Source organism: Pagrus major, chromosome 6 (genome assembly GCF_040436345.1).
Source record: "Pagrus major chromosome 6, Pma_NU_1.0".
Lineage (NCBI taxonomy): Eukaryota > Metazoa > Chordata > Actinopteri > Spariformes > Sparidae > Pagrus > Pagrus major.
The window spans coordinates 2,705,455-2,731,426 of record NC_133220.1 but is presented as its reverse complement, the minus strand read 5'-3'; the positions used below and the strand labels follow the sequence as shown (position 1 = coordinate 2,731,426).

The following is a 25,972-nucleotide window of genomic DNA, read 5'->3' as shown; positions in this document are numbered from 1 at the left end:
CAGTTTTGTCACTGGTCTCTCAATAATATTCGTCTTTATTTGAATTTGAACAGATCTGATGATGCCTGATTTGTCAGGGAAAGTTTTGATTACTTTCCCAATCATCCAGGAATTTCTGGTGGCAGTGGCATCCGAGATCAAAATAATGTTCCCTGTTGCAAGATTACATTTTGGTTCGCTCCACTTTTTTTTTCCCTTTATCTTTTTTTTTCTTGTTTTCTTTTTCTCCACTTCTTGGTTTCTGAATGGCAGCTACAAACCGTAATGTCCATCTTGCAACTTCACAGATTGCTCCATAATTTCAATGAATTTTGCCTCCTCTCTTCATATTTCTTCTTGGTCCTCATCAACTCTCTCATTGAAATCATGTTCGTACTGCTTCTTCAACAGCTGCTCAAGTGACTTGACAGTTATTCTGTTTAAAGTGGCAAAATGACAGCAGTCATCATCAAGGTCGCCTTTCCAGTCCTCACATGTGCCACTAACAACCCACCTCAACAGGGTTTTAACAGCAAAGGGTCCCTCGCCTTGGCTGTTGACTTCCCACAGTTCCAGCAACTTTGAAGCATTCGTACCAATTATGCTCTCGTAAATCTCTATATGACGGAGCTTCACACACTCCTCAACACCCTGACTGGTTCATCACAACCTGTTTCTGCTCCTCAGCCTGAAGCTGCGGCACTTCCGGTACTAATATTTCAGAATAAAAGCGCCATCACCAGGCCTGCAGCTGCCATCGCATTTTGTCTGGGTGTTGGCCACTGAGAGGAGGGAAGTAACGAAGTACAAATACTTTGTTACTGTACTTGAGAAGATTTTTCAGGTGTCTGTACTTTATTTTAGGTATTTATTTTTCTGACAACTTTTGACTGACACAAATATCTGCAGGTGAATGTTGGTAATCTGGGACATTATTTGAGCTTCAGCCGTCAGCAGGTCTGGATCATGTTGTCTCCTCACAGTCTCAGGCCTCGTTACACAGACATGAGGATTTCTTTACATTCAGCTGTAATCTCCATTCATGAAGCTGTCAGTGAGGTAAACTGTCTCTAGAAACCTTGTTTTAAAGAGGATTTATCTGCTCTGTTGTCTCTTTGGTATCCTGACAGCTGCTGTAAAACACAGATCATCTCAGAATCAGACCCATAAATTAAAATCACTTTTATTTCTTTGATCACAGTTTGAACACAGAAACATCAGAAACAGTCACAACACACAGTTTTGACATTTTTCATGTTTTATTCAAACGTTTGTACAGAAATGATGAAGCGCTGCCTGAAGTGACATGAAACACTACAAGTGCATCATCAGTGAACAACAGAAACATCAGTGTGTAACTGGACCTGACAGACTGCCTGAGCACCTGGAAACATAATAAAGAACCAATACAGGCTCGTCCCAAATAATGGCAACAAATATAAAAGTCACATTATATTTACTTGTAGCTACAAAGTGTTCACACTGACTGACAGTGTTAACAGCAGCTTTAGTTCAGTGAAGTCTGATGGTTTTAAAGCACATGTGGAGCTCAGTCAGGAGCTTTAAGCGCTACAAGCAGTCTGATAATATTTGGTCAATAGACGGCATTTATACAGCACTGCTGCCCTCATTCATCCATTCACACACTCACTCACTCACTCACTCACTCACTCACTCACTCACCGATGGCAGTGAGCTACCATACAAGGAGCAGTTTGGGCTTCAGCCTGTTGCTCGAGGACACTTGGACATGTGGACGGGAGGAGCCGGGGATCGAACCACCGACCCTGTGATTAACTGACCAGCTGCTGGAGACGCATCAGATAATCAGAGTATAAAAATAAAAGAATAAAAGCAACATAGAACAGAGTGAAAGAGCTCGTCTTTGTCAACAACGACCTCGTCAACGACTACGTTCATACAATCTTTCCTGGAAGTTGCACTCTGTTGTACACGAGAAGTGAAAGAAGATTTAAAATACAGTTTGTGAGAGAAGTTCAAACCCTGCAGACTTCCTTTTTTTGCCAATCACTGCTTGAAGTGGATGTGAATGTTGGTTTGTTGGTTTCAGGAAGTGAGTCGGACTGATGCCTTTTTACTTTGACAGGATTCTGGGTCCTACACTTGACCTGGACACTTTTTGTGACTGAGTGCTGTGAGATAAAGTCGAGGACTGTATATGTGTATATTTTGTATATTAATTGTGAGTCAGCTCTGTAGATCATCGAGCAGACATGCTGTTATAATACTCTCCTCAATACTTCTGATAAGGTTCAGATTGTGAGGTCAGAGTATAAAAACAGTTGGTTTAGTTCAGGGACAGATTGAGGTCGTGTTAATGAGAAACATGCACATCGACAAACAACCTTCCATCTCAACTATCTGCCTCAACACAACCTGAACCCTAAACCTCAACCTGACATTAATTTAAACTTTAAAACCAAGTTTAATCCTCAAACTGCCTGAAAAAAGAGAAGACCAGACAAAATGTCCTCACCATCATCCAGCATGGTGGAAACACACACAGCAGAGAACGTCACAGCACATGTAGAGCTGGTTACTGTTTGGATCAGATGGATCCAGTGGTCAATGGTGTTGCTGAACTGGGTTGAGACCGTAGGTGTCTTATCTCCTCATCTGCAGGAAAGAAAACAAATTTATATTCAAGAAAATCACAAATGTAAATACCAACAAGATGATTAATGTCTGAGAAAATAAAACAACTGTCAAGACTCAAAACATGAGATAAATGTAAATAATGAGTTGTATTGTCGCTCATCGTGAATCTGTTGATACAATATTTAAACTTACTTTTCTTCTGATTTTCTTTTCTGAAATGGTTGATGCAAAGCCCACTGACAACACCACCAACAACAGCAGCAACTAAAAGGAGGCTGAGAACTACAAAACCAGCAATCGCTCCAGCAGAAAGTCCTGAAACAGATACAAAGTGAGTGCATCAGTCAGAAGGTCAGTGCAGATGATAAACAGCAGACTGGACCTCACAGCTCACACAGAACAACTAAAGGTGAGTCTGCTCCTGAAATCTGAACTTGTTTCACATGAAAACTCCACTGGGATGAATGTGAGCAGGAACAGTGATGTGAGCTCTGATCTCAGGTCCAGTTTCCTCCTGCTGGGCTCCACAGCTCAGAGGCTGCTTCTGGTTCTGGTCCCAGCAGTGAAGAAATAAATGGACTTAGTTACAGTCCATCACTTTGATCTGACAGTAAAAACACAGGATCATCTGATAAAATATAAAACTTCTTCACAATACTTTTACTGATACTTTTACACTTTTACTCAAGTGGACTTTTACTTGTAACAGAGTATTTTTACTTTGTGTTTCTGCCTCTTTCACTTCAGTAAAGTATCCGAGTACTTCTTCCACCACTGACTACTGTCCAGAAACATGAAGGTTAAAATCACTGTGAGCTTCTTGGTGCTGGTCGGCTCCACAGTTATTGGGCCTGATGGGAGCAGATCAACACACAGTCTGTAGATTATTGAAGTTGAGTCTCAGTAGAAGACTGAAGTTTTCACTCAGTTTGAAACTTTTTTAACATTTTAAAAATCTGATGAGGATCCTTTAGATCTGATTAATAAAAAGTGTGACTTTATGTAATGAGAGGGACTTTTTACAGTGTAAAATGAGCCTGGTGCTGCCCTCTAGTGGACAAACTTTGTCATGAAGACTCTGATTCTCAGTCACAGTCAAACATCAGTAAATGTTGGAGGCGCTGAACATTTCTTCACTCCTGGTTTCAGGCTCAGACAGAAGAGGAAGACTCCTGCTCAGATGTATAAACCACAGTGTTACAGTTCATCTCATGTTTTCATCTTATTGTCACTTTAAGTCAAAACTTAATGCTGGATTTTAAGTTAATTCATCTTGTAATTAACCAACTCTGCTGCAGTTAATGAATAAAGTACCAGGAAGCTGTTTGTCATGTTGGACCTTCACTGCAACACAACGGTTATAATTACAAGTTTACATCGTCCAGTAAAAACTGCAGCTCCACAGCCTTTATGTTCAGTGTCATGAAGAAGTATCTGACTCCTTCCTGATTTATTCCATGTTTGTATATTTGTCACATTTAATTGTTTCAGATGTTCAAACAGAATCAAATATGAGGCAGAGACGACCTGAGTTAACACAAAATACAGTTTCTAAATGAGCAATTTAATTATTGAAGGTAAAAACCAGGACGACAAAGTCTTTTTTAAATCATTGAACACTAAGAATGATGTCACCATTAAGAGGCACATGGGTTTCAGCATAAATGAAGGTTTTCAGGCCCTAAATCACACCCTGCTTCTTCATCTATTTTACTGTCAACGGGACCATAACTGACTAAATACGGAAGAGGATTAGGGCCACATGTGAAATTTTTTTTTTAGTTCTGACTTTAAAGTCAGAATTCTGAGATTAAAGTCAGAATTCTGAGAAAAAAGTCAGAATTCTGAGATTAAAGTCAGAATTCTGAGAATAAAGTCAGAATTCTGAGAAAAAAGTCAGAATTCTGAGATTAAAGTCAGAATTCTGACTTTAATCTCAGAATTCTGAGAAAAAAGTCAGAATTCTGACTTTTTTCTCAGAATTCTGAGAAAAAAGTCAGAATTCTGACTTTAATCTCAGAATTCTGAGAAAAAAGTCAGAATTCTGAGATTAAAGTCAGAATTCTGAGAAAAAAGTCTGAATTTTGACTTTAATCTCAGAATTCTGAGAAAAAAGTCAGAATTCTGACTTTAATCTCAGAATTCTGAGAAAAAAGTCAGAATTCTGAGATTAAAGTCAGAATTCTGAGAAAAAAGTCAGAATTTTGACTTTAATCTCAGAATTCTGAGAAAAAAGTCAGAATTCTGACTTTAATCTCAGAATTCTGAGAATAAAGTCAGAATTCTGAGAATAAAGTCAGAATTCTGACTTTAAAGTCAGAATTCTTTAATCTCAGAATTCTGACTTTTTTCTCAGAATTCTGACTTTATTCTCAGAATTCTGACTTTAATCTCAGAATTCTGACTTTTTTCTCAGAATTCTGACTTTATTCTCAGAATTCTGACTTTTTTCTCAGAATTCTGAGATTAAAGTCAGAATTCTGACTTTTTTCTCAGAATTCTGACTTTATTCTCAGAATTCTGACTTTAATGTCAGAATTATGACTTTTTTCTCAGAATTATGACTTTAATCTCAGAATTATGACTTTTTTCTCAGAATTCTGACTTTATTCTCAGAATTCTGAGATTAAAGTCAGAATTCTGACTTTTTTCTCAGAATTCTGACTTTTTTCTCAGAATTCTGACTTTATTCTCAGAATTCTGACTTTTTTCTCAGAATTCTGAGATTAAAGTCAGAATTCTGACTTTTTTCTCAGAATTCTGACTTTATTCTCAGAATTCTGACTTTAATCTCAGAATTCTGACTTTAAAGTCAGAACTCAAAAAAAAATTTCACATGTGGCCCTAATCCTCTTCCGTAGTTTTAAGTTTAAAAAGTTTTAAGTTGATTAAAAAAAATCAAGACTCACTAAAAAATTATCTTGAATTGACATCACATGAGATTTGTTGTCTGATATATTTTTCATTTCACTAAAGTCAGAGAAAAAACGTGTTTTAAAATATGAAACATTAAGTGTTTAAAAGCTTTTGTTTGAGTCTCTGACAACAACTCAGATTAACAAACATTCAGAGACAGACGGGTACAAGTACTCAAGTACTGAGCTTATAATTGTACTCTAATTTATGCAACTTTATACTTCTACTTCACTATATTTCAGAGGTAATATTGTACTTTTTACTCCACTACATTAATCAGACAGATAAAGTTACTAGTTACTTTGATCTAGACTCATAAAATATAATTATATGCAGAGTTAAAGTTTGCTCCTAGTTTTCAGTCTGAGTTCAGTTTGTAGTTGAGAAATAAAATAATAAAGTCATCAGTGAGTAAACTCTTCTCTTCCTGTCTGAGTGTCTTCATGGTGTTTGTTGTGTGATTCATGTGTAACTCGGCTGCTGTAACGCTGCAGTTTGTCATTGGGATTAATAAAGTCTCTCTCTAATCTCTCTAATCTAAGTTGGGGACAGGAGAATAAATAAAAAAAACACTGACCATTCATATGAACATAAATCTCAGCATCAGTCTGACGGTTGATTTCCTGCTGTGTCACAACACAGCGATAGCGGTCGGTCTTGGTCACAGTAACGTTGAGGACGATGTCGTAGCTGTCTCCTCTTGCTGTGACCTTCAGATCTTTAACAGGAAGGATGTTTCCAGAACTGTCCCTCCACTCAACTTTAGGATTTGGAGAAGCACCAAGAACTTCACACTGCAGCAGAGACCAGTCCTTTGTTTGGTCAAGAATTGTGACAGACGGCTTTGAAGCTGCACCTGTGAACGTGACAGAAACAAAAGATGACATTAGATTTAATTACAGCATCAGAAATGTAATATCGGGATGTTTTTTGTTCATCACATCTCTGCTTGTTGATTAGAGCGAGTTTAAGATTAAAGACAAACACAAGAAACCAAAAAGTAATAAAAAGCATGATGAGGCTCAGTTACAGCTCCCAGCATTATTCAACAGAGGATCATATTTCAGACACATTTCACTTCTACAAAGAGTTTGTAACTATTTACAACTAAAACACTTTTTCTGACTCACATCATGACAGAAACACATCAACAGTGAAGACTTTACAGCAGCTCCTGAACTTTTACACATTTGTTGGGCTTAAAAAAAACATTAAAGGACGTCATGTGAACTTTGTTGTCTATTTGCATTAGGCTATATCCACATTAAAGATGATCCTAATGTTTATGAAGCGCTTTAGAGAAGATTTAAAATATCCAGTTACATTTCGTATATCAGGATGTGGCATAAAAATATCATGATATAATTTTAAGGCCGTACCTCGCAGCTCTAATCTAAAACAATCCAACACAACTGTTGTGACTTTAACTTTAACTAGGACTTTAACTGTAGTGACGTGTTGAACTGGACTGTATTATATTCAGACGTGTTTCTAATATTCTGACCCGTCATGTTTGTAAACAGGGAGGACAAAAAAACAGAAACACCTCTCAGTGTGATGTAGTTCAGTACAACACCACCTTTAACAATCCGTTTAACCAACGTTCTTTCGTTTTTTCGTTTCAAAACCAAATTAAAAAAACGGAAAAACAAGTTTGTTTTTCTGTTTTTCTCTTTTAAGCCCAGAACGAAAAAACAGGAAAAACAGAATAACACAAAACCACATTTTGTGCCTGTTATTCTGTTTTAAATCAAAAACAGAATAACCTGAAAATTAAGTTTTTGATTTTTATTGTTTTGTTATTTTGATATTCTGAAAATTCGGGGAATGCTGGGAGATGTTTGGGAGTCAGAGGAAGGAAGTGAGCGGGAACTGGTCTGGAGATAAAGCGTCTCTGCAATGACAAACTGTGTCTTTGTCCGGGGAGTCGCGGCTCAGCCTGAAGCCTGAATGTGATCATTACTGATTAAAACACGTGATACTGAACAGTTACAAGGAGGAAAACAACAGAGGCGAAATAAAAAAGACGAGGAGGTCCGATCCGTTACCAGGCAACCAGAAGATCCTTTGTAGCACTTAACGTCCGCTACACTAACGGAAGACAACACAACACATTTCTATTTCAAAATAAAAGCATTTGTTATTGTAACCTATTACTATAATTATTAATCTATTGTCAGAGAAAAATATTTACAACAATATGTAGGCTAATGTTTTCATACTATCACATTTATTTTTACCTGTATAGGCCTCAGGTAGCGATGAGGAAAATATATATGGCTGCACATCTGTCAGCTGCACTGTGAGCAGGTGCAGCTGCACCATGCAGACATGTCTCAAACTTTATTTTGGAGGCTCAGGACGGACTGATGATTGTATTCAGGCCCGGTTCTAGACTGCCTTGATTGGGGGCAGTAAGAAATGTTGATGGTCACCAAACGCTACTGAGGGTTGAAGGTTGAAACCCGCTTCACAGCCGGTACGGAGCCTGCAGCTGTGAGGTCCCATGCGGCGGAGCGGGACAGAGACAAACTGCAGCAGCTGCCGATGGGACGATGCTACTACTAGCAGCTGCTAGCAGGCAGGCTAACAGCTAACTAGCAGGCAGCTAACAGCTAACTAGCCTGTGGCTAAAGCTGTGTGGAGGTCCCGTGGTATCTGATGTGATGCTAACAGAGAGAAGCTGCTACTGACTGTGTGCAGGGCGCAAGAGAGAGAGAGACCCCGGCTCTGATGGCAGAAGAGCCTGTGATTACTCTGAGCAGCGTTTATGGGAATAAATTACAATATAATATATTTGAATATACTTTTCTCTTTTCTTTTTGATTTTCGGAATGAAGCGGGGTCGGTTTGGGGGTAATAACGGGTGTGTGGTGTGTTTGTGCTCCATGAAAAACCTCCTCCTCATTATGGAGCATTGCGAGGCTCCTTCGCGCTGCAGGACGTCTCTGATCTCCGAGTGTCTTCCCACTTTCAATCAGTTCGCAGATTAGATCTGCACAAGGCTGAAGTGCAGTCATTCATTCTGCCTGGAGAGTCTGCGATTTCACCTCTCCCGCTCACTTCCTGCGCCTCTGACTCCCAAACATCTCCCAACATTCCCCCAATTTTCAGAATATCAAAATAACAAAACAATAAAAATCCAAAACTTCATTTTCAGGTTATTCTGTTTTTGTTTTAAAACAGAATAACAGGCACAAAATGTGGTTTTGTGTTATTTTCCTGTTTTTTCGTTCTGGGTTTAAAAGAGAAAAACAGAAAAACAAACTTGTTTTTCTGTTTTTTTAATTTGGTTTTGAAACGAAAGAACGAAGGGTTCACGGATTTTTAACTGTGACCTCAGTAATAAACACACTTTCATTTACACATTTCAGACAAAGTCAACACAAACTGAACATTATAAAGTTCATAAAAACAGAATTAGTGGCAGAGCTGCTGTATTAAATTACAATATATACATAAACATATTTATGCTGCTGTACATACTGTATATATGTGATCTATAGTGTGAACACTGTGTTCATATCAAACCTCCAGCTGTTTATTCTCTATATAACGTCTCACTGACGTTACTTTGCTCTGATACCTGCATTGTATATTTTGCCTTCTGTGCTGCTGCACGTGTTCACACTGTTTATATCTTAGTGTCTTCATCCCTCACAGTTTATTCTCTTTATTACACCTGAACATACTGTATGTACACAATCTGCTCACAGCTGCTTTTTACACCTCTGGTTGGACGTTAAACTGAATTTCTTTGTCTCTTTGTTAATTTACTCAGTGTAAATAAAGATGTATTGAATCTGATCTCATCAATAGATTGTACAGGTGAAACTGATAAAGTGTCCACTGAGTGTATTTGATCAACAGTCTCAAGCTGCCAGAACAGAAAACTGATCATCACATCTGTTATAATTCTTCTGTCGTATTCAACAGCAGCTCAAAAAGGAAGAAGAGCGTCATCATTTATTTTTATTTAAACCTGCAGGTTTGTTCATGTTTTATCATTTAGATTCATCATCAAACATCAAATCAAACAACTACAACAGCTGCAGACTGACTGACAAGAAATAAGTTATAAAGCACCAAGTGACATTAAACTGAGCTGCTGATACGGTGTAAAGGTTCAGCAGCTGTTGTTTTGTTTTGTCTTTCTAGATGCAGGAACGTGTTTTATAATAATATATCAGAGTAACAACAACAACAGAGATAACCGGCACATTAAGTGTCACATTATTATTACAATAACTTATAATTCTAGCTATATTATATAATCTTATAAAACATAACTCAACAGCACTAAAAGTGATTTATTGTCTTTAACGTTTCATGAATATTTAGTCAGAGTGAGTTTAAAATCTGTGCTGATGTTTAATGACTCATGTTGTTATTATCACTCATCATAACTCATCATTTCAGATCAGTGTCAGTCACATTATCTTCTGTTTCCTCTTCTACTCACTCAGCAGCTCATATTCTGTGGTTCTGTACTGAACCGGTTCTGTCAGCTGGTTCAGTCAGTGACTCAACAGTTACACCTCGTAGTTATTATGTGGTGAACAACAAGCTCAGCTGTGTGTGAGACTCAGTTTGTGTGCTGTGATTCATTTTAGTCTGGCGATGCAGAAATCTTTGTTCAATAACCACCTGTATGCACATTTAACTTGTCCAGGTGTGAACTCACAAACAGTCGGTGTAAAGGATTTAAACAGTCAGCAGGCAGAAGAGGCAGCCTGTGCAGCTTCACTACAGGCCTGGTTTGTGGAAACTGTCTCTCAACTGGAAAGGAGCCACAAACTTCACAGAAAAGGAGGCTCAGAGTTCAGGACCACTTTCAGTCTGAGCTCCTCAGTGGACCTGAGCTGGTACCAACATCATTCTTTCATGTCACTGAGACAAAGATTTAGTGATGAAGATCCTGTGGCATCAGAACCAGAAGCAGCACCAGTGTGACTTGAGGAGACAGAGCTCAGATGTGTTTCAGGACTAAGAGTTTCTCTCTCAGTGAACACAGTTTCTCTGATTAATGAACTAAATGAACACATGAATCAAGTGCATGTGCTCATATTGTAGTCATGTATAATTACACACAGACTAACAAACACACTGTGGCCACTTTATTAGGCCCACATTAATGATCTGATGCAATCCAACACAACTGTTCTGACTCAAACTTCACTTTTATGATGAAATATGAAGTAAAATAAAGATTTGTGTATGGTGCAGTTTGATACTATGAGATTCATGATTCATAATCCCTGGTGATTGATGAACTAATGTCATCATTTCTATGAAGAAATTTTTAAAATTTTAAGTTTAAAACATTTTAAATTATTTACATATTAAATCACAATTAGGAAGAATCTCACCTTGGATATGCACAGGGATCACAGCAGCAATCTGATGGCTGATTTCCTTCTGCGTAGCTACACAGCTGTAGTTGTCGGTCTTGGTCACAGTAATCTTGACAGTGATGTATGAATATCTTCCTTGTTTTGACTCCTTTCGCTCCTCAGCATCAAGAGTGTTGTTATCACTGTCCTTCCACTCTACTGTAAGAGGTGGATCACCATGAGCTTCACACTGCAGCAGACGCGAGTCCTTTGTATCAGCAAGTGTCTTGATATTTGGCTCTGGAGCTGCACCTGTGAACACATTATGAACAATAGATTATAAAGAGACAGTTTCAGCATTATGAATGTAATATTGGGATTTTGTTCATCCACACTCTGCTTGTATCCAGTTGACAGTGTGAAAAGAAAAACACAATAAAAGCCTCCAGCATCATTTTATGGGACGATATTTCAAACATTTTAAACTGTTTCCAGTTTGAGTTTCTATCTGGTCAATTTTCTTAATACCCATATTTATTATTTGTCCTTTGGCTGCTGTGGGACAACGGGCAAATTTCCCTGTTGTGGGACAATAAAGGAATACTGATTCTTATTCTGATCATTACTGAGATTAAAAAAAAAGAATAAAAAGGAATATTGTGATGTTGGGACTCAGAAGGATTGTGACATAAATATTAAACATGAAGTTAAAATTCATGAACCCAGAATGAACCTGGGACTAAACTACATTAATAAAGTAGATTACATTATTCTGTCACGTCAGTAAAAAGACTTTATATGGAGGCTTTTTGGGAAATGCAGTAATTAATTATTTAACTAACACAATAACTTCTTTATGTAATTAGACAATCTGAATAAAAGTATTAGATTTAATAACACACAGGCTTCTTGGATTAAAAGATGTTGTTGTATAACTATAATATAATAAACGTGTCCACCTTTAAGTGACGAGTGATCCCAGTCAGTTCAACACAGAGAGGTTCAGGCCCACAGATGTTAGTGTTTAGACTGACAGGCCTGAGAAGACATTTACAGAAACACCTGCAGAGGTGGAGAGTGACGTCATCAGAATCAGGACTCACCTGGGATGTTTTCACCTGTTCTGTCTCTTAAGACTTGACCTGAAAGGCAAAACAAACACATGTTAGATTGTTTTGAAACAGATAGGTAATACTGTGTAAAAGTCATATTTCATCTACTATAGACGGCTGAAATTTCATTGCACAGAGACTTAATCTGCAGCGTGTCTCTGATATCAGGCATGTTTGATACAGAGGTCATCTCTCCAGATGTGGCTGCAGCTCTGTGGGCTCGAGGCCCTGCCAGATGTGTATTCTGACCACAACAAAAGTCCATCTGGGACTCTTGAACCAGTCGCAGCAGTAAATGAGCGAACATCTTTAACTGTTTAATGAAAGCACTCACCAACAACAAGCTCAATGTTGAATGTTTGTCTCGGCTCAGGATGAGGAAAAATGCAGCTGTAGTTCCCGCTGTCGGCCATCTTTGTTTTTATTATCTTTATGGAGGCGTTGCCGTTCTTCAGTTGATCTTGAAAATGTGAGACTCGACCTTTGAACTGCTGATCTTGACCTATGTTGCTGTTATCGGAATGAAGGCCTGACTTATAAAAGAACACCTCCTGCCGTCTTTCATCTTTCCTCCAGTCAAAGGTCTTTCCTGTGATGTCCTCCTTGTTGCTGAGCGAACAGGGTAAAACAGCATCACTGCCTTCTTTCACAAGTATTTTGACACCTGGAAGATAAAAACATGTGTTACTCAGTATGTTAACATGCAGAGTCATCAGGAAACAAAGTCAGATAACAACTTTACACACCACAACAATAACTCAACACCTGTTTCTTCTAACATAATAGTTTTGGTTGTGTCATGCTTGTACTGATATATTTTAAGTATATTTAAAGTCTACGATTTGAAAGATTGACCAATAGGAGCCATCTGGTCCAAATGGCTCCTATTGGTCAATTTTTCAATCCAATCCCCTCGCTCACTCTCCTGCTCCTGGTCACGACTCGTCCCGACCCACTTCCGCATTTGAAACTATGAGGGAAAGCAGAGCGACAGTAGCAAGCGGCCTCTGCTTGCCCCACCGGCAAAGGCTGAAAGAAAGCGCAAGTCTGTCACTGAAAAGGCAGAGACAAAGCGGAGATGTGACATAAAGAAGGCTCAAACCCGAGTAAACATCGGGTCATCGTTTGAACGGTGTCAACACTTGTTTACTTGTTCGACAGAGACGTTAGCTTCTATGTTAGCATTGTAAGCTAACATTGCTACCATGTTTACACCAAATCAGCCTATTTATTTGCTCGTGGCAGCTAAATGAAGCAGCAAGTGAAAAGTAAATGAAACCCTCCGCTTCACGTTGGGGTTTCATTCATCCTGTCCGGATTTATTTCTCCATAAAAACCTCCTCCCGGTCACTACTCAGCTGTTTTGCTGACCCTCCTCCCGGTCTTGTCCGTTTGTTTTCAACAAAGCCTTTGCTAAATCAGGATGATGGATTATCATATACGTGTTACGATGTGTGTATTTGTGTGTCTTATCTGTCATAAACAAGAGATTACGGTTTAGGGGCACGTTTGTGTCGCAATCGTGGCGCTAATGATGCTAATGACATTACGCTAGCTTGGCTGTGGACATTGTAATGACTTACAAGATTTATGTTAGTTTCAACGTGCATTGTTGTAATTTTCCCTATGAATCCGACATCATTACTCCACATTCAAAGCTGTATTTGGTTTCTGCCGGCTTGTTGCGGGAGGTTGTGTGTGTGTGTGGGGGGGGGGGGTGGTTTTTAAAATATTTTAGGTTTTTGTTATTGAGCCTTGTGTTTGAATTTTACAAAACGATTCAGCTGGAAACTCTTCAGCTTTAAAACACCAGGAGAAGTTGTAGTTTTATTCATGTCAGATCTTGATTTATTGGACTGGATTCAAAGACACAACTAATGACCAAACTATCCTGTTCCTCAGCTGGTTGTTTTTTTACTTTTTAATTCAAATATGTTCACTGTACTTTCTAAGGACATCAGATTAAAGCTTCACATGACGCACACACACACACACACATACACAGTACACGTACACAAAATACACACACGCACGCACGCATGCACGCACACACACTGCTCCACCCACCACATCCGCCCGACCACACACTAACTGAAGAAACTCGAGCTGCTACGCTTCATCGATTACTTCTATAACAATTATATTAATCATCAATTATTTTTATAATCGACTCGAGTTCAGACAGAAAGTCAGAATTCACACACACACACACGCACCAATAGTGAAGACGCCACATCATTATAGAGCATCAATCCAATCAATAATATTAATAATCAATGAGTCCACCAGGTAACTACTTGTTATTATATTTCACTAAAGAGTAAACAAAAATAAAAATGAAGGACATCACTCAGATTAAACTGTTTATTCTCTCCTCGCTCACTAAAGAGTAACTAATGATTAACTAATGATTAACTAATGATCTGACTTGGTAACTGTTCAGTATCATGTTTCACACTGATTCATATATAACTCATGAATAAAGTGACTCTAACCCACAGATATTTATTTATGTATTAATGTATTTAATGTTTAATTGTTGAGGGACCAGTTTGTGTTAAACCTGCTGCACACTACAGCTTTTATAGCCGAAGCTAATCAGTAATGAACGTCACCATGAACTCATCATCAGCTGATGATTGATCGATAACGTGTCTCCCAGTCTGTCCTGTGGTAACTCATTATCTACTATATAGTTTATATGTAACTCATTAACGATCCAATAACTATCAAGTCCTTCCTGATGAAGATCTGCGCCACGTCTCTGTTTTATTGAGGGAACTACTTTAGTTCAAAGTGAACTGAACTTTAAGAGTCAAAGTCCAACAATCACAACATCCTGAAGGTTTCATGTCTGCACGAGCGTTTCTGTGAAACCTGTGAGTGTCTGCAGCAGGATGGAGACGACGCACACGCACACGCACACACACACACGCACACGCACGCACACACAGCAGTGATGACGACATCATTACAGAGCATTTCGAGATTAAAACTCAGCATCATCCAGCTGTAATTCTTCTGTAATCGATCCGATCAATACTATCGATGAGTGCTGGTGATCAGGGTGCGTGTGTGACGTCACAGCGCGCTGAGCAGGTGTCTTGTACGCACTAAAGCAGGAAGCAGCTGATGAACATCCCGCATGTTTCCGCATTGTTCCGCTGCTCAGATGAAACAAAGTGAGAATTAAAGACTGTCAGTGAGTGATGATCAGTTTTCTTACCGTCTCCAGCAGCAGACGTTTCTCCAGAGCAGCTCAGCAGACAGAGACACACGAGAGGAAGAAGCTCCATAGTTGTGATGTCCTCTGAGGACTTCACCACACTGATGGTGTCTCTATGTGACGGAGCTTCACACACTCCTCAACACCCTGACTGGTTCATCACAACCTGTTTCTGCTCCTCAGCCTGAAGCTGCGGCACTTCCGGTACTAACATTTCAGAATAAAAGCGCCATCACCAGGCCTGCAGCTGCCATCGCATTTTGTCTGGGTGTTGGCCACTGAGAGGAGGGAAGTAACGAAGTACAAATACTTTGTTACTGTACTTGAGTAGATTTTTCAGGTGTCTGTACTTCACTGAGGTATTTATTGTTCTGACAACTTTTGACTTTGACTCCATTAATAACAAATATCTGCAGGTGAATTTTGGTAATCTGGGACATTATTTGAGCTTCAGCCGTCAGCAGGTCTGGATCATGTTGTCTCCTCACAGACTCAGGCCTCGTTACACAGACATGAGGATTTCTTTACATTCAGCTGTAATCTCCATTCATGAAGCTGTCAGTGAGGTAAACTGTCTCTAGAAACCTTGTTTTAAAGAGGATTTATCTGCTCTGTTGTCTCTTTGGTGTCCTGACAGCTGCTGTAAAACACAGATCATCTCAGAATCACACCCATAAATTAAAATCACTTTTATTTCTTTGATCACAGTTTGAACACAGAAACATCAGAAACAGTCACAACACACAGTTTTGACATTTTCCATGTTTTATTCAAACGTTTGTATAGAAATGATGAAGCGCTGCCTGAAGTGACATGAAACACTACAAGTGCATCATCAGTGAACAACAGAAACATCAGTGTGTAACTGGACCTGACAGACTGCCTGAGCACCTGGAAACATAATAAAGAACCAATACAGGCTCGTCCCAAATAATGGCAACAAATATAAAAGTCACATTATATTTACTTGTAGCTACAAAGTGTTCACACTGACTGACAGTGTTAACAGCAGCTTTAGTTCAGTGAAGTCTGATGGTTTTAAAGCACATGTGGAGCTCAGTCAGGAGCTTTAAGCGCTACAAGCAGTCTGATAATATTTGGTCAATAGACGCATTTATACAGCACTGCTGCCCTCATTCATCCATTCACTCACTCACTCACTCACTCACTCACTCACTCACTCACTCACTCACCGATGGCAGTGAGCTACCATACAAGGTGCTGGTCTGACCATCGGGAGCAGTTTGGGCTTCAGCCTGTTGCTGGAGGACACTTGGACATGTGGACGGGAGGAGCCGGGGATCGAACCACCGACGTGTGACGGCACTTTTTTGGTCCGAGCCCCTCGGCTCTGAACACGTATATAAAACTTGGACGGTCTTGTTCTGGTTTCATTAAGTCCCTAATGACAGGATTCTGGGTCCTACACTTGACCTGGACACTATTTGTGACTGAGTGCTGTGAGATAAAGTCGAGGACTGTATATGTGTATATTTTGTATATTAACTGTGAGTTAGCTCTGTAGATCATCGAGCAGACATGCTGTTATAATACTCTTCTCAATACTTCTGATAAGGTTCAGATTGTGAGGTCAGAGTATAAAAACAGTTGGTTTAGTTCAGGGACAGATTGAGGTCGTGTTAATGAGAAACATGCACATCGACAAACAACCTTCCATCTCAACTATCTGCCTCAACACAACCTGAACCCTAAACCTCAACCTGACATTAATTTAAACTTTAAAACCAAGTTTTAATCCTCAAACTGCCTGAAATAAGAGAAGACCAGACAAAATGTCCTCACCATCATCCAGCATGGTGGAAACACACACAGCAGACAACTTCACAGCACATGTAGAGCAGGTTACTGTTTGGATCAGATGGATCCAGTGGTCAGTGGTGTTGTTGAACTGGGTTGAGACCGCAGTCGTTTTATCTCCTCATCTGAGGAAAGAAAACAAAGTTATATTCAAGAAAATCACAAATGTAAATACCAACAAGATGATTAATGTCTGAGAAAATAAAACAACTGTCAAGACTCTAAACATGAGATAAATGTAAAGATTGAGTTGTGTTGTTGCTCATCGTGAATCTGTTGATACAATATTTAAACTTACTTTTCTTACGATTGTTGATGCAAAGCCCAACACCACCAACAACAGCAGCAACTAAAAGGAGGCTGAGAACTACAAAACCAACAATCACTCCAGCAGAAAGTCCTGAAACAGATAAACAGTGAGTGCATCAGTCAGAACGTCAGTGCAGATGATAAACAGCAGACTGGACCTCACAGCTCACACAGAACAACTAAAGGTGAGTCTGCTCCTGAAATCTGAACTTGTTTCACATGAAAACTCCACTGGGATGAATGTGAGCAGGAACAGTGATGTGAGCTCTGATCTCAGGTCCAGTTTCCTCCTGCTGGGCTCCACAGCTCAGAGGCTGCTTCTGGTTCTGGTCCCAGCAGTGAAGAAATAAATGGACTTAGTTACAGTCCATCACTTTGATCTGACAGTAAAAACACAGGATCATCTGATAAAATATAAAACTTCTTCACAATACTTTTACTGATACTTTTACACTTTTACTCAGGTGGACTTTTACTTGTAACAGAGTATTTTTACTTTGTGTTTCTGCTACTTTCACTTCAGTAAAGTATCCGAGTACTTCTTCCACCACTGACTACTGTCCAGAAACATGAAGGTTAAAATCACTGTGAGCTTCTTGGTGCTGGTCGGCTCCACAGTTATTGGGCCTGATGGGAGCAGATCAACACACAGTCTGTAGATTATTGAAGTTGAGTCTCAGTAGAAGACAGAAGTTTTCACTCAGTTTGAGACATTTTAAACATTTTTAAAATCTGATGAGGATCCTTTAGATCTGATTAATAAAAAGTGTGACTATATGTAATGAGAGGGACTTTTTACAGTGTAAAAATGAGCCTGGTGCTGCCCTCTAGTGGACAAACTGTGTCATGAAGACTCTGATTCTCAGTCACAGTCAAACATCAGTAAATGTTGGAGGCGCTGAACATTTCTTCACTCCTGGTTTCAGGCTCAGACAGAAGAGGAAGACTCCTGCTCAGATGTATAAACCACAGTGTCACAGTTCATCTCATGTTTTCAGCTTATTTTCACTTTAAGTCAAAACTTAATGCTGGATTTTAAGTTAATTCATCTTGTAATTAACCAACTCTGCTGCAGTTAATGAATAAAGTACCAGGAAGCTGTTTGTCATGTTGGACCTTCACTGCAACACAACGGTTATAATTACAAGTTTACATCGTCCAGTAAAAACTGCAGCTCCACAGCCTTTATGTTCAGTGTCATGAAGAAGTATCTGACTCCTTCCTGATTTATTCCATGTTTGTATATTTGTCACATTTAATTGTTTCAGATGTTCAAACAGAATCAAATATGAGGCAGAGACGACCTGAGTTAACACAAAATACAGTTTCTAAATGAGCAATTTAATTATTGAAGGTAAAAACCAGGACGACAAAGTCTTTTTAAAATCATTGAACACTAAGAATGATGTCACCATTAAGAGGCACATGGGTTTCAGCATGAATGAAGGTTTTCAGGCCCTAAATCACACCCTGCTTCTTCATCTATTTTACTGTCACTGGGACCATAACTGACTAAATGAACATCATGTTGAGTTGAAGAAGACTTGAAACTAGAGACTGAGGCCATGAACTCATCAGGAGACTGTTTACTGAGGGAATAAATCAGGTGAGAAGCAGCTTCCACACAATCACACCTCTTTCTGAACCCAGTGGAGTCGCCCCCTGCTGGTCGGTAGAAAGACTGCAGGTTTAAGGCACTTTCACACCTGAAGGCTTCGACTATATTTTATACAGTCGATGATCGGGACTGTTTTAAGTTTAAAAAGATTTAAGTTGATAAAAAAAGATCACGACTCACTAAAAAAATTATCTTGAATTGACATCACATGAGATTTGTTGTCTGATGTATTTTTTATTTCACTAAAGTCAGAGAAAAAATGTGTTTTAAAATATGAAACATTAAGTGTTTAAAAGCTTTTGTTTGAGTCTCTGACAACAACTCAGATTAACAAACATTCAGAGACAGACGGGTACAAGTACTCAAGTACTGAGCTTATAATTGTACTCTAATTTATGTAACTTTAAACTTCTACTTCACTACATTTCAGAGGTAATATTGTACTTTTTACTCCACTACATTAATCAGACAGATAAAGTTACTAGTTACTTTGATCTAGACTCATAAAATATAATTACATGTAGAGTTAAAGTTTGCTCCTAGTTTTGAGTCTGAGTTCAGTTTGTAGTTGAGAAATAAAATAATAAAGTCATCAGTGAGTAAACTCTTCTCTTCCTGTCTGAGTGTCTTCATGGTGTTTGTTGTGTGATTCATGTGTAACTCGGCTGCTGTAACGCTGCAGTTTGTCATTGGGATTAATAAAGTCTCTCTCTAATCTCTCTAATCTAAACAGAGCTCACAGTGACGCCTCTCTGACGGCTTCACTCTGCTGTTGCTGTGCTTTCTGTCTCCAGGGCTGCAGACCTGTTGGGAGCTTCAGCAGCAGCAGGGGACACACCTGGGCCTGATGTGCTCCATGTATAGAAATCCTTCAGAACATCTGCTCACACATCTTTGTGTCGGGGCTTTTGGTTTCCTTTGGTTTGTTTTTACAGCTCAACATCCACACAGCACATCTTCACTCATCCACTGCTACACTACTGACTGCACTCACTCCTCCAGCTGTTTGTGAAACAACACGACTAGAACAGAATCTCACCTGGTTCTGGAGCTGCACCTGTGAAGATAACAAGACATGTAGTGAGACATCAGTTATAAAGGACAATTACAGGATTATAAATGAAACGTGGTGATGTTTCCTGTTCATCACTTCTCTGCTTGTACATGAGGATTACAGTGTGTTTAAGAAGGAGAGAAACATGAAGAACAGAGAAACAGAAGCCTTAATTACACCTCGTTACATTGTTAGATAGAACAAGACGAGTAAAACTTCTCTAACTTCTCTTTTTTCATCAACTAAAACACTTTTTCTGACTCACATCATGACAGAAACACATCAACAGTGAAGACTTTACAGCAGCTCCTGAACTTTTACACATTTGTTGTGCTTAAAAAAAACATTAAAGGACGTCATGTGAACTTTGTTGTCTATTTACATTAAAGTAATAAAGAAAATGTGTTATGAAATGTGAAACACAGGGTCATTAAAAGCTTGTCCCCTTCTGTTAACAGGGCTCGGGTGTGGCCACTTTAATAGGAACACCTGTACAATCTAAAGCAGGGCTGAGCAACATATACAATATATACTGTTGTCATGATGTGAGACTATATATTGTCTTAGATATTTGATATTCTCACATGGTGATATATCATAACTGTTGTCTGTTCCTGGTTTTAAAGGCTCATTACAGTAAAGTGACGTCATGTTCTGAACTCACCAGACTGTTCGACTTGTTCTGATACTTTCTTTACCCACTGACTCATTATATCCACATTAATGATGATTATTGATCAGAAATCTCATCGTGTTAATGTTTTGTGAAAGTAACAATCGTCATCCCTACAATATTATCACAGTAGGGCCTGTTTGGTCAAACATATTGAGATATTTGATTTTGTGGCCCCGTCCCAACATTTATGAAGCACTTTTGAGAAAATTTCAATATATTGAGTTACATATCGTATATCAGGATGTGGCATAAAAATATGGTGATATAATTTTAAGGCCGTACCTCGCAGCTCTAATCTAAAACAATCCAACACAACTGTTCTGTAACTTCAATAATCTTTAATTCTAGCAATATTATATAATCATAATGTTTAATGAATATTTAGTCAGAGTGAGTTAAAATCTGTGCTGATGTTTAATGACTCATGTTGTTATTATCACTCATCATAACTCATCATTTCAGATCGATGTCATCATGTGTGAGACTCAGTTTGTGTGCTGTGATTCATTTTAGTCTGGTGATGCAGGAATCTTTGTTCAATAACCACATGTATGTACATTTAACTTGTCCAGGTGTGAACTCACAAACAGTCGGTGTAGAGACCTTAACACCTGAAGTGGACATCTAAAATTCAGTGTGTTACACCTGGTTTGTGGAAACTGTCTCTCAACTGGAAAGGAGCCACAAACTTCACAGAAAAGGAGGCTCAGAGTTCAGGACCACTTTCAGTCTGAGCTCCTCAGTGGACCTGAGCTGGTACCAACATCATTCTTTCATGTCACTGAGACAAAGATTTAGTGATGAAGATCCTGTGGCATCAGAACCAGAAGCAGCACCAGTGTGACTTGAGGAGACAGAGCTCAAATGTGTTTCAGGACTAAGAGTTTCTCTCTCAGTGAACACAGTTTCTCTGATTAATGAACTAAATGAACACATGAATCAAGTGTATGTGCTCATATTGTAGTCATGTATCACCACAGTTGTACGTAGTCATATCCAACATGAAGAAAATAATGAATGATGTAAATGATCCTTAAAGGTGAATTCAGACTGAACACAAAAGTTGATTTTATTCCAGTTAATTTAACAGCTGGAGAGTTTTTACAGTGAATGTTTCAGCAGCACAAACATGAACTCCACTTCTTCTTCTTATTTCCATCCAGAACACTTTTTTCTTCTTTTTCTATTTTAAGTCTCAGAGTTTCTTCAGTTTGAAACATTTTCAACATGAACAGACTTTGAGCTGATTACCTGTGTGTTCAGTCTGAACTCATAAGCTTTAAAACACACGGACAATTTAAATTCTTTGAAGATTAAAATATCACTTACCATTCATGAGAACATATGTCACAGTAGCAATCCTATGGCTGATTTTCTCCTGCGTAGCTACACAGCGATAGTTGTCGGTCTTGGTCACAGTAATGTTGACAGTGATGTATGAACGACCTCCTCGTTCTGAGACATGAGGTGTATCAGCATTAAGAGTGTTATTATTACTGTCCTTCCACTCTACTGTAGGAAGTGGATCACCATGAGCTTCACACTGCAGCAGAGACCAGTCCTTGGTTTCATCAAGTATCTTGATATTTGGCTCTGGAGCTGCACCTGTGAACAAACAAGAGGCATTAAGGGACAATTATAGCATAAAAAAGAATTTGGGATGTTTCTTCCATCTATACTCTGCCTGTATATACAATTTAAAGAGTGAAGAGTAAAACACAGAGGAACAGAAAGATAAAAAAGCACAATATAAACCTCCATCGTTTTACAGGATGATTTTACAGATTCACACATACAGTAATTTTCTGCTAAATTTGAAGAGCTACACTATAAAAATCTTCAAGCATCTTTAAATGTTTGCACTTGTGATGTGTCAATGGATCTTAACTGTGTCAGTAAGAAACATTTTAATGAAGCTACTTGAATGGAAATTAACCATACAATCTGTCTGCATGGTTGGTGACTGAAGTTTGTGACAGATTTAATGGGCATGTTTATTTATTTAGTATATTTTTATAGTTTAATTCTGTCAAACGAGGGTGGACTAAATATTAGAAACACCTCTCAGTATCCAAACACACTACTCAGACAATGCAATTTAAAAGCAACACAAACTACAGTCTCCAAACTGACAATGAGACTGAATCAACATCTCTCAACAGTTTCAACACAATCTGATCATTAAAACCTTCATGAAGATTAATTCCTGGTCTGTTTAATGAGACTGGTGAGTTTTATCTGTGTTACCTGATAAACTGGAATACTGAGTGTTTATAACTTTGAATGTGTTTTTGTCACTGAGATGATCAAAGCACAATATTTACAGTTTCTATTGACTGTCATTATAAATATAATATAAAGGCAGTTTTTAGTGTGAATCTTTAACACTGACACAAACTGAACAGATGTTGTTGTCTCCATATGTGTAACACAGCAGAATGACACACAGAGGTTCAGCTCAACAGATGTGAGTGTGTTGAATGATACTGAGGCCTGTGGAGCTGATGACAGCCATTTTCTACTAATGAGAGCTGGAGAGTGACGTCATCAGAATCAGGACTCACCTGGGATGTTTTCACCTGTTCTGTCTCTTAAGACTTGACCTGAAAGGCAAAACAAACACATGTTAGATTGTTTTGAAACAGACAGGTAATACTGTGTAAAAGTCATATTTCATCTACTATAGACGGCTGAAATTTCATTGCACAGAGACATAATCTGCAGCGTGTCTCTGATATCAGGCATGTTTGATACAGAGGTCATCTCTCCAGATGTGGCTGCAGCTCTGTGGGCTCGAGGCCCTGCCAGATGTGTATTCTGACCACAACAAAAGTCCATCTGGGACTCTTGAACCAGTCGCAGCAGTAAATGAGCGAACATCTTTAACTGTTTAATGAAAGCACTCACCAACAACAAGCTCAATGTTGAATGTTTGTCTCGGTTGAAGACGTGGAAAAAAGCAGCTGTAGTTCCCGCTGTCGGCCATCTTCGTATTTTTGATCTTTATGGAGGCGTTGCCGTTCTTCAGTTGATCTTGAAAATGTGAGACTTGACCTATGAACTGCTGATCTTGACCTGTTATGCCGTTATTGTGATGAATGCCTGAATCATACATGAACACCTCCTTCCGACTTTCATCTTTCTTCCAGTCAAACAGCTTTCCTGTGATGTCCTCCTTGGTGCTGAGCGAACAGGGTAAAACAGCATCATCATCTTCTTTCACGACCACTTTGACACCTGGAAGATAAAAACATGTGTTACTCAGTATGTTAACATGCAGAGTCATCAGGAAACAAAGTCAGATAACAACTTTACACACCACAACAATAACTCACACACCTGTTTCCTCTAACATAATAGTTTTGGTTGTGTCGTGCTTGTTCTGACATATTTTAAGTATATTTAAGCTGTACAGTATAGTTTATTAAGTTTTTGTTATTGAGCCTTGTGTTTGAATTTTACAAAATGTATTCAGCTGGAAACTCTTCAGCTTTATAACACCAGGAGAAGTTGTAGTTTTATTCATTCATCTTGATTTATTGGACTGGATTCAAAGACACAACTAACCACCAAACTGTCCTGTTCCTCAGCTGCAACACACAGACACACAGACACACACACACACACACACACACACACACACACACACACACACTCGGTGCAGGTTGTTAATCTTGAGGCTGATGTACAGTTAAGTTTTCTGTCTGTTTGGGTGAATAAACCTGCGATCAGACTCAAGTGAATAACGTGAGCTGAAAGTTGCTTCTCTGTTTGTGTGAAGTCTGACAGCTCGATCTCTGAGTTCACTGCTCTCCAGTGATCATGAAGGAAACAAAAACCAGGAAACATTTTAAGAACCTGTTGGTTTGACAGCTCTTATCATTTATCAGACGATGTCTCCTCACCAAGATTAAGTAAAACCACACAAACAGGTGTTACTACATTGTCAAAAAAATGAGTGTGAGTGTCAGAGAGAGGAGGACTACAACCAAATAGACTTCTCTGGTTTTTATATGAATGTGGCAACTTTAAACCTGTCAGTGAGGATGATGTGAAAATACTGTGAGTTCACATTCATACAGCTCAGGGCGGATGATGGACTGAGTCACGTCTCTGTTCAAGTTCTTACTACGTGAGTTTATTCAGAGAGTCCAAAGTCCAACAGACATCCAGAAGGTTTCAGTTCAGAACAAGAGATGATCAGAACCACCAGTGTCTGCAGCAGGAAGGAGGTGACGCACACACACACACAAAGTACACACACTACACATACACACACACACAAAGTACACACACACGCACGCAGTAACTAATGATTAACTAATGATTAACTAATGATTAACTAATGATTAACTAATGATCTGACTTGGTAACTATTCAGTATCATGTTTCACACTGATTCATATATAACTCATGAATAAAGTGACTCTAACCCACAGATATTTATTTATGTATTAATGTATTTAATGTTTAATTGTTGAGGGACCAGTTTGTGTTAAACCTGCTGCACACTACAGCTTTTATAGCCGAAGCTAATCAGTAATGAACGTCACCATGAACTCATCATCAGCTGATGATTGATCGATAACGTGTCTCCCAGTCTGTCCTGTGGTAACTCATTATCTACTATATAGTTTATATGTAACTCATTAACGATCCAATAACTATCAAGTCCTTCCTGATGAAGATCTGCGCCACGTCTCTGTTTTATTGAGGGAACTACTTTAGTTCAAAGTGAACTGAACTTTAAGAGTCAAAGTCCAACAATCACAACATCCTGAAGGTTTCATGTCTGCACGAGCGTTTCTGTGAAACCTGTGCGTGTCTGCAGCAGGATGGAGACGACGCACACGCACACGCACTGACGCACGCACACACAGCAGTGATGACGACATCATTACAGAGCATTTCGAGATTAAAACTCAGCATCATCCATCTGTAATTCTCCTGTAATCGATCCAATCAATACTATCGATGTGTGCTGATGATCAGGGTGCGTGTGTGACGTCACAGCGCGCTGAGCAGGTGTCTTGTACGCACTAAAGCAGGAAGCAGCTGATGAACATCCAGCATGTTTCCGCATTGTTCCGCTGCTCAGATGAAACAAAGTGAGAATTAAAGACTGTCAGTGAGTGATGATCAGTTTTCTTACCGTCTCCAGCAGCAGACGTTTCTCCAGAGCAGCTCAGCAGACAGAGACACACGAGAGGAAGAAGCTCCATAGTTGTGATGTCCTCTGAGGACTTCACCACACTGATGGTGTCTCTATGTGACGGAGCTTCACACACTCCTCAACACCCTGACTGGTTCAT

General features: G+C 39.0%; 1 protein-coding gene across 1 annotated transcript; it reads right to left on the bottom strand.

Moving 5' to 3' along the window:
• Window positions 1-1,692: 1,692 nt before the first annotated feature.
• LOC140997600 (butyrophilin-like protein 2) lies at window positions 1,693-25,972 on the bottom strand. Its single transcript, XM_073467546.1, has 12 exons — window positions 25,813-25,972; window positions 23,568-23,897; window positions 23,225-23,263; window positions 21,990-22,265; window positions 19,970-19,987; window positions 17,302-17,403; window positions 12,294-12,623; window positions 11,951-11,989; window positions 10,884-11,159; window positions 6,092-6,370; window positions 2,791-2,913; window positions 1,693-2,616 (listed from the first exon to the last, which is right to left on the bottom strand). The coding sequence occupies exons 1-12, from the start codon at window positions 25,880-25,882 to the stop codon at window positions 2,549-2,551; spliced, it is 1,950 nt and encodes a 649-aa protein (XP_073323647.1). The 5' UTR covers window positions 25,883-25,972; the 3' UTR covers window positions 1,693-2,548.

What these genes read in the sequence shown, in the direction of transcription:
- LOC140997600 (XM_073467546.1), bottom strand. Translation starts at nt 25,882, where the DNA reads ATGGAGCTTCTTCCTCTCGTGTGTCTCTGTCTGCTGAGCTGCTCTGGA. An exon ending in AACAGGTGAAAACATCCCAG is followed by an intron (nt 22,266 to 23,224) that starts GTGAGTCCTGAT and finishes GTTTGTTCACAG; the next exon opens with GTGCAGCTCCAGAGCCAAAT. An exon ending in CATCAACAATCGTAAGAAAA is followed by an intron (nt 12,624 to 17,301) that starts GTAAGTTTAAAT and finishes TTTATCTTCCAG; the next exon opens with GTGTCAAAATACTTGTGAAA.